At 33.1% G+C, this 15259-nt stretch overlaps 3 protein-coding genes, 1 non-coding gene and 1 pseudogene across 4 annotated transcripts; 2 read left to right on the top strand and 3 right to left on the bottom strand.

Moving 5' to 3' along the window:
• Positions 1-286: 286 nt before the first annotated feature.
• On the top strand, positions 287-3022 carry LOC106424421 (methionine aminotransferase BCAT4). Its single transcript, XM_013865176.3, has 9 exons — positions 287-442; positions 569-746; positions 1220-1396; positions 1651-1782; positions 1875-1970; positions 2057-2173; positions 2268-2363; positions 2444-2556; positions 2718-3022. Exons 1-9 carry the CDS (start codon positions 411-413, stop codon positions 2857-2859), a joined length of 1083 nt encoding a protein of 360 aa, XP_013720630.1. The 5' UTR covers positions 287-410; the 3' UTR covers positions 2860-3022.
• A 1484-nt stretch (positions 3023-4506) lies between these two features.
• Positions 4507-7121, top strand: LOC106424437 (pathogenesis-related protein 1). Its single transcript, XM_048776520.1, has one exon. The coding sequence runs from the start codon at positions 6580-6582 to the stop codon at positions 7084-7086; it is 507 nt and encodes a 168-aa protein (XP_048632477.1). The 5' UTR covers positions 4507-6579; the 3' UTR covers positions 7087-7121.
• TRNAL-UAG lies at positions 5442-5521 on the bottom strand. Its single transcript has one exon. It is a non-coding gene; the product is annotated as a tRNA-Leu (tRNA).
• Positions 7122-7158: 37 nt separating the features above from the next.
• Positions 7159-8168, bottom strand: LOC106424434 (annotated as a pseudogene).
• A 4808-nt stretch (positions 8169-12976) lies between these two features.
• LOC125607178 (PE-PGRS family protein PE_PGRS47-like) lies at positions 12977-13990 on the bottom strand. The gene has a single exon (XM_048777013.1). The coding sequence runs from the start codon at positions 13988-13990 to the stop codon at positions 12977-12979; it is 1014 nt and encodes a 337-aa protein (XP_048632970.1).
• Positions 13991-15259: the final 1269 nt, after the last annotated feature.

Raw genomic sequence — 15259 nt, 5'->3', positions numbered from 1 at the left:
CTTAGTCGGATAAGTTTTGTGACAAAAAAAAGAAGAGAACCGGAAGAAAATATTTGTACATATAAACTTAGTCGGATAAGTGAGTTAGTTTGATCACCAAAAATAATTAAAAAAACTTATTACTTATCAAAAAAAATTAATAAAACCTTATTACTTTTGTGACAAAAAAAAGAAGAGAAATATTTTTTTTTCTTTTGTTTCCGGTTCGCGTCACTCGAAGAAATAAAAGTTAATTTCTTAAAAATGGATAAGAGAGATTCTATTTATATTCGCTTGAGTTTAATATTATTTTTTAAGGAATATAAAATTGTTGTAAACGTATATATAAAGAGAGGCAGTCCAAGCTTTACAGACAGACAACTTCAGTTTCTTACACAAAATTAAAGCAACTCGACTCAAACACTAAATCCATGGCTCCATCTGCGCAAACTCTTTCCACAAGGTAAAACATATCCTTGCAAAGAAGTTATATGTATTAAGAAAAAACTTATAATAGTCTCGCATTAGCTTGTGTAAATATGATCATATGATATTATGATGATGATGATAATTATTTCTCTTATAACAGTGTGTCGGATGAGAAATACGCGAATGTGAAGTGGGAAGAATTGGGATTCGGGTTTTATCGTACGGACAACATGTATGTTGCCAAGTGCAAGCATGGAGAGAGTTTCCAAGAGGGAAGTATTGTTCCTTACGCTGATTTTCAGATCAGCCCTTGCTCTGCAGTTCTTAATTATGGCCAGGTTTCTACTAATTACTAGATATCAACTAACTAAGATAAAATTATAATCAGAACATATAACCCCATCACACATAATATTGTTATAGCATTCCATGTATATTTTAACAAGTAGTTGGACTTAACTTAAGTTTTTTTAAGAGATCATATACATAGCCAACAAAAATCAAACGAATTCGTTTGAAAGTGTTGATACGATGATGATATTGCTATTAGTCTGACTAGTACGTATTTGTGTAGTCTAATAGATACATATGCACAATAAACAATTCTCAAGTAATTGTTTGATCAATCAGTTATTAAGTTAAAAACACATGGATAAACCTATATGTGTAGCGAAATGAATAGCTTCACTGCCCCATAAAAATGTACAAGCAAATTTCTGTAAATCTGTATGTAAAATGAAAAAAGATGATGATGGATTGAGTGATGCCCAAGGAAAATAATCTGAAATATTTGTGGTTTGGGAATGAATAGGGTTTATATGAAGGGCTGAAGGCTTACAGGACAGAAGATGGCCGGATTATGCTATTCCGACCAGACCAAAACGCCCTTCGTCTTCAATCAGGAGCCCACAGACTTTGTATGCCATATCCCTCCGTCGATCAATTCGTCTCCGCTGTTAAACAAGTTGTTCTTGCCAACAAGAAATGGGTATGTATAAAGCTTGAGTCAAAAAAGGTTCTAAAAACAAATAAACTTTGTTCTATATATATTTTCTAAATTTCGAAAATCTGGGTCATGTTATGCATAACTCTAGAAAAAACGTGTTTTAACATGCCTTAATATGTTCAAAGACTGTTGGCACACCCACAAACCAGACGTGTATCTTTTTAACTATGCAAAATTCTAATGCATGTGTATTTTTGAAATATGTGATGACTTCTTTTAATTTTGTATATAAATAGATTCCTCCTCCGGGGAGAGGAACACTGTATATCAGACCTATCTTGTTTGGGAGTGGTCCTATTCTTGGCTCACTTCCTGTTCCCGAATACACCTTCACAGTGTTCGCATGTCCCGTTGGTCGTTTTCACCAGGTGAGAATGTGCTCTTCTCGATATTACTTTTCTTGATACTAAACGATAATAGCTATTGCAATTTTTTCTAACGATTTATTTTTTGGTAACAGGATAACGCGGGGTTGAACCTGAAAATTGAAGATAAGTTTCGTCGCGCTTTCCCAAGTGGAACTGGTGGCGTGAAGAGCATCACAAACTATTCTCCTGTAAGTTTGAAAGAAAGAGTTACATACATCAAACTTTAATATTAATTGGCTGTCTTTTAATGTCATGGAGTTTTTTCTTGTTGAAGGTTTGGATAACACTAGCAGAGGCGAAAGCACAAGGATTCTCTGATGTTTTGTTTCTGGATGCTGCTACTGGCAAAAACGTCGAAGAGCTTTTCGCTTCTAACGTTTTCATAGTCAAGGTAATTAGAGAAAAAAAAAATATTCATATAAACGTTATTAAGATGTTAAAGAATAAGAAGAATATTATAAGATCGGTGTGATATTGTGGTGTAGGGAAATGTTGTGTCGACTCCAGAAATTTCAGGAACCATTTTGCCGGGAGTCACAAGAAAAAGTATCATCGAATTAACTCGTGATTTCGGCTACAAGGTTTGAATAAGTCAATATCATATTTGATCCAAGTTTGTAAAAAATATTCATTATATCTAACGGTATCATCATTCTACTAGGTCGAGGAACGTGTTGTTCCCGTTGAGGATCTTCTCGATGCTGAAGAAGTTTTCTGCACTGGCACTGCTGCAATTGTGACAACCATTGCGTCCGTAACCTTCAAGGAGATAAAGTAATCTTTTACCACATATAAAATCTTTCTTTTCAACAAATATATATATGTACTATGCTTTCTCAAAAAAAAAATATATATATATATACTCTGTACTGGATTTTGTTTTGTTTTCACATAAGTTGGCTAAAGAATTTTGTGTATGTATTCAACAAGTACAGGACTGAATTCAAAACAGGGGATAAGACATTGGCGGCGAAGCTCTTTCCGACGTTAACAGATATCCAGATGGGTCGGGTCGAGGATAAGAAGGGGTGGACGGTGGAGTTGACCGATGCCACCACACCAGGGTTGAAACTTTGAAGTTGTAACTTAACAACTTTTATATGTATGAAACATCATAAGATGTCTCTAGATCTTTGTTATTTATCATGTTGTGATGTATTTTATAAAGGTGGTAAGAAACTTAATAAATTTTACCAAAAAAAAAAGAAACATAATAAATAAACTCCCATGGCTTTTCTCAGTTTTCAGTAGTCCCTATTACTATTTGTTCACGTGTAATTAATTATGCATAAAGACTATGATTTCATCATGAATTGGGTGATAGACTTTCTAATTAAAAACTATAAACAAGAATAATTTTGTTTTCTACAAAACGAAAAAAATAGTTTATAACTTGTTTTCAAACCCAGACCGAATGATTAGCCAGGTCCCGGTCCGACCAGCCGTTCCAGGCCCGATCCGACCAGCCGTTCCAGGCCCGATCTAAAAAACCTTGATTCGTGCATATGCTTGTTAATACAAAAGATAATATATGCAATTTACGGTTACCGAGAACATTTTTTTTTCTTTTTTGGTAAAAAAATATTAAGATTTCTTTACCACATTTCAAGTTTGTTACGGATTTGACAGTGATGACTAGTAGCAGACCAACATAATGAAACTAACACAGACTCAAACTTAAGGAAACAAATGAACTCACTACAAGCACCACCGCAGTACACAAAGGATACACTCGGAGAGAACTGTCGCTTGCCACAGAATCGATCCGCAGTTATCAAGCTCTCGTAGAGTTTTTTAAGTTTCCGAGAACATATTTTTAAGTTTTTACATGCATGCATCCATTCACCAACACGTTACACGTACATCTAAACTATTAAAACAGAAGTACAAATAAATCTTAATCCTGATTTTTCCTCAATATTTACATTCTAATGCCACTGGCCTAAACCATGATTAATACTTAAAATAAACCATTTCAATTCTATTTAATTATTGAACCATATATTACAATTAAACCATCTTTGACAACTTTAACCAACGACAATCAATTGTCTGGTCAACTGAATTTATTTTACCAAAGAAAAAACGTATGTAAACCTAAACTATAACTTATCAGAAAACTAGACAACTCCAATTCATCACAAACTGAATTAAATAATTGTACTCGAGTTAAAATTACGTTGAATTTGAAAAAAATATTATATAGTTTAGGTACTAACAACAATAGATTATATACTAACATAAATACTAACATGGAACTGTTGATCATATATATAATTTTTATATGTGTACATACAATCAAATGTCATGTCGGTTTGTATAGATTACAAATGTAGAACATGAAACATGTTTTCTGTTTAATATTTCCAGAATAAATTACATACTAAAACATGGTTTGCCATTAATCACAAATATTATATTAATAACCTTAACAAAATATAGCTAAAACATTTTGAATGCTATGTTCAACCGATTTTCTTATACCTACAATCAAGGATACTCGAAACGCAATTCCTATTTTTAGGTATGAAATCAATCAAAGTGATATCATACTACAAAATAATATTTGCCTATTTTTAAGTGATTTTTTAAATAGATTTTCATTATATTTTAATCAATTCTAACCAATTCATTTATTATATTTACTAAATAAATTAAAATCATTTGCTACAGAAGTACAAAACAAAACTTATTTGTTTTCAATTTTTTTTATCTTACCTTTATTTTCTTACTTTTTAACTACTTCATTAATTATATTTACTATAATATTTTGACTGTATTTATTTTACATATTAACTATAATAATTTGACATATTTGAATGAAAATACTTTATTTGTGACAAGAATTTAAAATGGTTAACAATTTTTTTTTTTTTATGTTTACATAATCAAGTAGACATACACATTCGGGTACCTATTCAGCTACGGCTTATTTCTTTTGGATATCAGATTTTTTTGAGTTTTGAAACTATGCTTCATTCCGGTATTATAAATTTTCATGTGGGCTTCGAATCGGGTTTTCCCAAGTCAAGATGAATTTAGTTTAGATATATAGAAACCTACAAATATCCAAAATCTAATGTATCTAAGATCGGTTCGGATATTTGTACCAAATGTAACAATATTAATTGATTCAGTTCGGGTATTTTGAATTTAAAGTAAACTTAACCTAAAATAACCAAATAACCAAAAGTAATCATATTACCCTATTTGATTCGAGTTCGATTCGGATTATAAAAACCTAAAAATATTTAAATGCTTATACAATTAATTATATCATCACACATATAAAATATAATACTGATCATGCAAAAAAAAAAATCAATTTATAGAAATAAAAATTAACACCCGCACGGACGTGCGGATCAATCTCTAGTATTATTTTATTTCTCAAATTATATCAGTCCCCTTACCTTTAGTGCTAAATTATTCATGGACTTTTCGGTCTCTTTCTCATGTATCACAATCCACCACTCCTTTTGTTCTAATTTTTAATTTATTTCCACATTAATACTCTGCTCTATCGAAGGAAAGCGAATATACCGTCAATGAGGAAAATGCCAACATTTCCTTTGTGAAAATTGGAAGGAAAAACCTGAATAGAGAAGAGAGTTAAGAACTTAAAACTGATAACCAAAAAGGGAGAAAAATAAAGAAGTTGACAGCTGTGGGATTTGAACCCACGCCCTTTCGGACCAGAGCCTAAATCTGGCGCCTTAGACCACTCGGCCAAACTGTCGTTGTTAGAATAGCCTGTTTATTTGTTATATTATTGTACGAAGGTTAGCTACCTTTGGCTATTAAATTTGGACAATAATTTGATAATAAAAAAACTCTTATATGTGACTATGTTCTTAGAAATATACCTGTCTTCTAAGAATTGAGCTGTACTTATTTAAAACTATTGAGAACTTTTTATATTATTGGGCATGAGATCGTTGTACAATAAGTCCTTTGGGTTATCCAATCTATGAACTATGAACTACAAAACTTCAGTAATCTCATCATGAAGATGTCTCTATTCGTGCCGAACTCTTCCTCTACCTGCGTCTTCCATGTCACCAACTTCATTAGCACCACCCTGAAATCCCTCTTCTCGTTCACATTATATGCGTATTGTGTGGACAACATCCAAATTATATGTAACTAAGACAAGTTTCATTACTGTAGATTAATATGCAAGGAATTTGAAGCTTGAGAAGCAAGAAACTTGAATGGTCTTGAGTTCAAATCCCCACATACGAAGAAGTTCGGTTTTAGGGTTTACTGTCACTAGACAAAGGAAATGTAACTCGGATAGTCCTAAGTTCAATCCTCCAGATAGATAAAAAGAACCATATTAAGGGCCATAAAATGTCTTGTGCTTTGTATTGGACAGTTATAAAAGCAAGGTAACCGGGCTGTCATACAACAAAAATAAAATATCATTAAAAAAAATCTAACTGAATTGGAAATTAAATTTTAATCTGTGATTATTTTCCATAATAAGCATTCAAATTTTCAATCATTACCAAGAGATACGTGTGTACATAAGATTCAAATCCCCCAGAATCAGTAAAATCAAAGGAATTTGTTTCCGTTGACTAGTTATCTTTCTTATATAGAGAGTATGTTATTACTGTCCTCTTTTAATTTTGGAAAAATAACAGCAATTAGTTTCCTTTGTTTTCTTTTTGAGAAAGATTTGTTTCCTTTGTTACTAACCAAAGTTGTTAACTATTCCAAAATATGAAATATAAATACTACTATGACCTCCTAAAGCTTCATCACCATCACGTAATCAACTTGTAATGAACAATGTCTCTAGTCAAAAGACTCAAACCCAGCATCTTATTAATATTTGCAATCGCTCTTTCCTGTAATTTCATTCTTCCATCTTTAGCCCAAGACTGGAAACAAGAATTCCTAGAGGCACATAACGAAGCCCGGCACGAGGTTGGGGTAGAGCCATTGGTTTGGAGCGATGAGGTCGCTGCTTATGCCTCGAGCTATGCAAACCAGAGAGTCAGTGATTGTGCCATGGTCCATTCGAATGGACCGTTTGGAGAGAACATAGCATGGAGTAGCGTAGATATGTCGGCTGAGGATGCTTCGGAAATGTGGATCGACGAGAAGAAGTACTACGACTACGATAGCAACACTTGTAATGATCCAAACGGTGGTACTTGTCTGCATTACACACAAGTGGTTTGGAGAAACTCTCTTCGATTGGGATGTGCTAAAGTGGTGTGTAACAGTGGTGGTACTTTTATTACATGCAACTATGATCCTCCTGGTAATTACAATGGAGAAAAACCATATTAATGATTTTTCAATGATATGAAATGAATTACTTTTATAGTTTTTTTTGTTTATAAGAAGTTAAAAAGGATCGGATAATGAGATAAGAAGTTGTTACTGTCATTTTAGCTGTACATGAAATATACAAACAATTTTAATTGGTTGGCTAAAGTCCTAAATTAATAAACATTTTCTAAAAGACATCATGAATCGGTAAAACGACAAAGCAATATACGTCAAACGACACCAAGCTGGCTTTGCTGTCTACTCCTTCCTTAGCTTATGAGAAAACAGCTTGCAAGCGTCCAAACTGAGATCTACCGCCGCAGCTAACGCCACGTGCGCTGCTGCATCCTCCGTGCATGTCACGTGCGTCGCACCAACTTCCACCTCCGGTTTGCTCCGTTTCCCAACTCCTTCCACCGAAGCCAATATAACAAACCCCTCTCTTTTGCGCCGGGTGCTGCGGCAGTAGATATCCGAACTCCGACCAGGATCCTGATCATGGTCTCGACCCGGCGCTAGATCCGGATCCGAGATCACAGCTTCCCTGAGGACTCGTTGTCGGCGTAGAGACCGCCGTGTTTGTCCCAACGGTAACGTCGATAACGAAACTCCCGCCATTTTTCAAACTGATAGACGACGATGCGTAGACCTCGGTGGCGACTCCGTCATGGAAGAGCTCGAAGCGGTAACCGAGTTCGTCGGAGTAACCAGTTTCACTCCATGCCTCTAGTCGTCCCCACGGCTTCCACGTGCAACCGTCGGGTCGGAGAATAAGCCACGCGCCGGGACTTGATCGCGTCACGCGGTTCGAACCTGGAGATGGAACGAATGGTGTGACCATGGAAGCCATCGCTACCGGTGAGCCGGAGAGGTCATGAACCGTTGTGGACTAACCTTTTCTCTCTTTGGACTGTTGTTCCTTGTCCGACGATATGCAACTCCTCGCGGCGAACTTGCAAGTGAACACCGCTTGTTTCGTGTTTCCGTGTACTTGTTTCGCCGTCGAATTGAAACACGAATCTCGGGTCGGGTTCAACCCGTACGGTAACATGGAGCTCCGGATCGGATCCAGTTTTATTCCTCCCTTTCTTGGCTGCCATTGGATACCAAGGTGGGGTCTGAGATTAGCTACAACTACAATCTCCCTCCCTTTACGCAAACTTATAATCATCATAGTCATGTCAATATGGGTTTATGTTAATTGTTAAGTGATGAATTAGTTGAGAAATTAGAAGTTTGACATATAAAAAGGATAATAGAAGTCAAATGAGCAAGAAGACCAATCTGTATTACAGGAGGATCTTGAGGAGACTCTCGAGCCGCAGCTGTATGTATGGCCACCCACATAGAACCAAAATGTTAATTTCATTATTTTACTTAAGATCAATATGTATTATCAAAATCATCATTCATACGACAGCTATATATATCCAACTTTCTGGACTAGTTCCTAATAGAAAGGCGACACATGCGTGGAAGCTAAATCATATATCCAAAGAAATAAAATATTCATATAAAACTTTTCATGTTTTCATATAAAGTATGACTAAGCTAATACAGTTGTAGTTTTAATTTAGACAAAATAAATTAGCATCGTACGATTAATTAAAAATACGTTTACATAAAAGCATTATAATTTGATCATTTCTAAAATATAACATGGCTACGATGAGATGTATTGATGTGTCAAATGTGATTAATTTCCACATGTGATTAAACTCTGAGTACATGTTGACATGGCACATGCAAAATTAGCTAACATAAACCATTTTTAGTTAGCACAGTTTTAATCATTGTTAGGTTTAATTACAAGACGCAATCATCATCTTGGTGGTTCTTCGTTGGATGTCTAGCCTCGTCATGGCCTTGTATGTTTCTTTGGATCCATTCTAGTTTCGATCAAATTCTAGTCTCATCCTTGTGAGTAGATCTGTTCGGATATCAACTCGCTCCTTCTATTCTTCTTTGAGATCTGATCGGAATCTCGCTTCTCATATGGCTTCTTTTTGACATTCCCATATCACTTCTTTGTTGATTTCGCCCTTCCAGTCTTTATTGCTGGTTATTAAAACTATCTTCTCTGTAATTTTCATGTGCTATTCACTGTAGGAGTTAGTCATCTTCGAAATTTGGTGATTTTCTGTCAACGGCTCTCAAGGTGTTTGTTGCTTTGATGTTTCAGTTTGACCATCATCTTCTGTTTGTTTTTTTGTTGATCAAATGTTAGGTTTGGTTCCAACCTCTGCTTGTATGTTTTAGTTGTTGTGCTAGTAGTCTCCCTTTGTTAGGAATTTGTTTCTGAGAAAATTTTTGGTTTTCGAAGGCAATTTGTCCTTAGTCTTTGTATTATGGATTAAGGACAAATTGCCTTCGAAGACAATTGGGCATATCTAGCACCCTCAGCAACCCTAGAATTGTACTGGACACAACGATTAGGACAACTGGACATATCTAGCAGTCCCAGCCAAAAATATACTCTCTTTGTAATTGACACAGAAGTCTCAGCACATATATTGGTTTTGATTGTGAATCAAGACTGTTGAGACTTTCTCTTTTTTTTTTTAATCAACGAGACTTACTCTTTGTAAAGCTTTTAAGAAAAGTAATTTTTCTTTAATTTCTTCTTGTTACATTTATTAAGTTTTACAAAAACCAGCATTTAGTGGCTTTAGACTTTTTTTTAAAGTTTTTTTAACAACTATTTTATTTATATAAGTTACCTAAATACATAGAAATTACGTAGAGTAATAAAACAATAAATAAAACTAGAATAATACAAAGACAATAGAATAAAAGAAGAAAATATTGAATAACTTTGTCTTTGATTGGTAACATGTATTACACTTGATTTATGTTAAGTTAAGCGTATAAATCAAAATAGAATAGGCATTAAACAGTTAGTGGACAGTTATCTATGGGCATTGAACAATCCTGGAGAATCGAATTTTATGCTACTCTCAAAAGACATCAAACAAGACACATGGGGATGAGGTTACTTACACTTTACATAGGCATGATTGCTATATTCTCTTAGGGGATCCTTTATCAGAGTTTACAGTTCCTTCTGATAGTGCTGAATGGATTTGGAAAAGCCTATCAGATTGAGGAAACCCTAGCTTACTAAGCTAAAAGCTCACAAGGAGATGACACAAAGCAAATGTTAAGATGCTTTAGTAAATTTATATAGACAATGGTTGTACTCTTGGGTGAAGATTTACTTGAACAAAGTTGAAAAATATCTGACACAATTAAATCCTTAATTAATCTCCTCCAAAACCCGTTGGTTTATGCATCATTTTAGATGGGAACATTAGATTTATTGATGCTCCATACTTGAGACTCAGATGTCGCATTACCCCATTAGCCTGCATGCCTAAACCCACAGGTAGCCAACAAAAGTCTGGTATCTTTCTGCAACATTGCTCTCATCATCCCACGGGTAATCACTGCTCCTCAAGAACTGAACCACATAGCTGTTGGATTTTCAGATAGGTCGGTTAAAGTGATTGAAACGCCATAACCTTTTAAAAGATGGGGTGTTGTAGATAAAGTAGGTGTGGGTAATGGGCAGCCCTGAGTTCGTCTGTGCCTTATATAACTCGGTTAAAACATATATGCGAATTTAGAGCATGTTTATCAGTTTGTCTCTTAGCTTAAGTTTCTTAAAATTATTTTTATTTTTTTTGGCTGATAAAAAAAATTAAAAAAAAAAAGAAAAAAAGATCAATCCGGGCCGCCACGTGTTGTGGGGCCCGCAAAACAGTCTAAGCAACGGAACGAAAACATCCATTCTTTTGCATACACAAGCAACGTCTTTTGTGTCTTCTGTGGGGCCCACAAATTTTTAATTAATTTTTTGGTTATAAAACCAAGGGTAAGCAACCCCTATAAACATGCTCTTAGAAAAAGAAGAATAAAAAGAGTATAAGGGCATCCGTAGTGTCAGTATCTCATTCAGTCTCAAGAGATTAAAAAATCAAAACAAATAGGTAAAGTAGGAAAGAGAATCAGAAACGTTTCTCTGTGAGGGCATCTCCAATGTAACTCTATTTTTTCCTCTATAATTTACACAAAAATAGAGTAACTCTATTATAGTGTAACTTTTGCTCCAATGGTGTTACTCTATAATATATAGTGAAATATAGAGGAATGTCATATTTTACTCTATATTTGGAGTGAAAAAGTGACATTCCTCTATATTTCACTCTATAATAGAGTAACTCTATTATAGAGTAACACCATTGGAGCAAAAGTTACACTATAATAGAGTTACTCTATTTTTGTGTAAATTATAGAGGAAAAAATAGAGTGCCCTTGGAGATGGTCTGACGGTACTCTGCTTATTCTTAAATAAAAAAATTTCCTCCAGAATTTTGTTTTTTCATTGGCTAACTTTTTAATCAAATAAAACTCTTTATTTTTCAATTTTAAGTAATTCAGTATAGTCTCTTAACGCTGTGGATGCTCATTTATTCCTTTTGTTGGACGGTCATTGTTGTGTTGACTAAAAATCAGGTAGTGAGTAGGTGTATAGTTTCCTTGTGTTATATAGTGTAGATTTTAGCGTACTTAGACATAGATGATAGAGTAGACAATATATGAGATTAGTTGTCTCCTATTAGCAAAATTCCCATGTTTTTTTTATCAGTAGTCTAATTTCAATGAATTTACGAAATTTCTGGTTGGAAATTTTAAACTTTTGTAAGTAATCCCAATTGAGAAATAAATCTTTTTTTTGCATGACAATCATGAATATAGTTATTTGTTACGAGATTGTATTTCACAACAGTTTAAAAAATACAATCTTGTGAAATTTTGTCAAATGACCATAAAAACTTAAGTTAATATTTGATGAGTATGGAATCAGTATAGTTATGTTTTTTTTTTATAATTTTCTAAAATATCGATGAACATGTTTATCTACTATATTTTTATTTTATTTTATTGTACAAGATAAATATTTCCTCTAATTCTATAAGAACAAATATTTTAAAATCAAATTTTGTTTCAAATAAACGCATGCTTGAAGTTTTAATGCAATTTTTGTTAGTTAGTACTCTTTTCATTTTCTAATAGATAGCATTTAAAAAAAACTGTTCCAAATTAGATAATAAAATTTCCGTTATTAATGAAAAAATATAAATTTTTATGTTATATGACTATTTGTATTATGTAGTCTATTTTGTTATTTGTTGAATTGTGTTTAAGTGAATAATTATTAATTTTTTGCTTAGAAAATATAAAATATAAAATATTATCTTAATCTATGTGCAACAATCCTAAACAAGATCTAATAGAAAACGGATGGAGAATGTTAAATAATAAATTCAAAAAATTAATTGTAATTTTTAAAATACTATTAGTTTAGAATTATGAAAAATTGGAAAATACAAAAATAATACATTTATAATTTTGTTGGGATAATTAATGTTTATCTTTGTCTATTTTTATTAGATTTGGATTCAACTGTAATAAAATATTTCTTTCATCAACAAATCTCTTTATTCATGCATTGATCAAATTAGACAATAAATTTCAATATTAACAAAGTTAAATGTACAGATACGTGTAATTATATTCAAAAGATTTGATTTGGTATATCAAATATTTACTACGAATATATAATTAGTGATAATTTACTTTAAAAGTTTAACAATTTCCTTAAACAAATTATTATGACATGCCTGTATATTTAAAGCGACTAATAACTATATAAATAGCTCTAGGTAGACAGTTAAATAATACATCACATTCATTTTTCAAAATTTCAAATGAACAACAAAAATACAAAACACATGAAGAGTTTTTTTGGAATTGTGGTGTTCCAATTCTTGTTTTTCACATTGTCTTTAGCAATTCGTGATAATTTTTTCTTTAGTCCTGATTTTGATGTGTTTAGAAATGTTTCTTATGATGAAATAAAAGAATTGGTTCCAAGCGACCCAAATAATGAAACGTTTCCTTCTTCTTCTCCACCGGTTCCAACAGCGAATATTGGAATGAAGAGATTGGTTCCAAGCGGCCTAAATAATGAAACGTCTCCACCTTCTCCACCACATTCCACAACTGATTTTGGAGGAAAGAGATTGGTTCCAAGTGGTCCAAACAATGAAACGTCTCCACCTTCTCCACCACATTCCATAGCGGATTTTGGAATAAAGAGATTGGTTCCAAGTGGCCCAAACAATGAAACGTCTCCACCTTCTCCACCACATTTTATAGAGGATATTGAAGTAAAGAGATTGGTTCCAAGCGGTCCAAACAATGAAACGTCTCCACCTTCTCCACCACATTCCATAGCGGATTTTGGAGTGAAGAGATTGGTTCCAAGCGGCCCGAACAATGAAACGTCTCCACCTTCTCCACCACATTCCATAGCGGACTTTGGAGTGAAGAGATTGGTTCCTAGCGGTCCAAACAATGAAGCATCTCCACCTTCTCCACCACATTCTATTGCAGATTTTGGAGTGAAGAGACTGGTTCCAAGCGGTCCAAACAATGAAACTTCTCCACCTTCTCCACCACGTTCTATAGCTGGTTTTGGAGTGAAGAGATTGGTTCCAAGCGGCCCAAACAATGAAACGTCTCCACCTTCTCCCCCACATTCCATAGTGGATTTTGGAGTGAAGAGATTGGTTCCAAGCGGACCAAATAATGAAACATCTCCACCTTCTCCACCAAATTCTATAACTGATTTTGGAGTGAAGAGATTGGTTCCAAGTGGCCCAAACAATGAAACGTCTCCACCTTCTCCACCACATTCCATAGCGGATTTCGGAGTGAATAGATTAGTTCCAAGTGGTCCAAACAATGAAACGTCTCCACCTTCTCCCCCACATTCTATAGCCAATTTTGGTGTGAAGAGATTGGTTCCAAGCGAACCAAACAATGAAACGTCTCCACCTTCTCCACCACATTCCATACACTAAAAAACAATTAATTGAAATAACTAAAATAAATGATGTTGCATTTATATATAAATGACACTTATAAAGTGTTACCATATATTGTAATTTATAAGTTTTAATTTATAAGAATGATTTAGTTATCTAAATAAAAAGAATTTTCTATAACTGAATTTTTTTGTTTAAACCAATATATAAAAAACATTTACCATATAATCCTACGTGTGATTTAACTTAATAGTGTAAAAATAAATTTAGACAATTAGAAATTTAGATAATTAGGTAATATGTTGTGTATGGTTTGGTTTACTTATAAATATTACGTGAAATCAAAGTTTGACTTGGTTAAGTATGATGGTCAAAACCAATTTAATTAGGAAATTAGGTAACATGATTGTGTTATAGTATTCTTTGATTTGGTTTGCTATATACTATTACGTGAAATCATCATCTGGTTTGATCTATATTATTATTTCTCTAATGTATAGTAGATTATCTGTTATATTAAGTGTTCCATAATTTTAGTAGTACTAAAATGTGATCAATGAGTGTCTTAGATTGATATGCAATAGTATTTTGTGTAAATAAAATGTAGTAATAATATTAATTTCAAACAATTTTCATGGTTTAATAAAATACATATTTTGTCGATAAATCTTTTATTTTATTTTATGCATTTCATCAATTAGATAATATACTTCTTTTTTTCAAAATAAAAAGATAATATACTTCTATAAATTGAGATTTGTCAAAAAAAAAAGATAATATACTTCTATAAATTGAGATTTGTCAAAAAAAAAAAAGATAATATACTTCTATATAAACAAAGTTGCATATACATGTCTTTATTTTCAAAAGATTTTATTGTGTATATCATATTTTTTCTTTATAAGTGATATTTTACTTAAATTGTTTTAGAATTTCCTATAACAGGTAATTATGAAACACCTACATTTATGTAGAGAGACTAATAACAATAAATAGTTCTATTCGGATAGCTAAATTACATCACATTCATTTCTAATATATCAATCAACAACAAAAATATCAAATACCAAAAATATGAAGAGTTTCTTTGGAGTTGTGGTGTTTCTCTTCTTATTTCTTACGTTATCGTTAGCAATTCGTGGTAATTTCTTTTAATTCTGATTTTAATGTGTCTAGAAATGTTTTCAATGATGAAGTAAGAAGATCGTTTTCAAACAGTCTAAGCAATGAAACATCTTTATCTCCTCCATCACATTCTATTGCAGAAATTGAAGTGAAGAGATTGGTTCCAACTGGTC

The sequence above is a fragment of the Brassica napus genome, chromosome A3, assembly GCF_020379485.1.
Source record: "Brassica napus cultivar Da-Ae chromosome A3, Da-Ae, whole genome shotgun sequence".
In the NCBI taxonomy this organism is placed as follows: domain Eukaryota; kingdom Viridiplantae; phylum Streptophyta; class Magnoliopsida; order Brassicales; family Brassicaceae; genus Brassica; species Brassica napus.
Note: the sequence above shows the minus strand (reverse complement) of the source record. Positions and strands in the feature narration are given on the sequence as shown.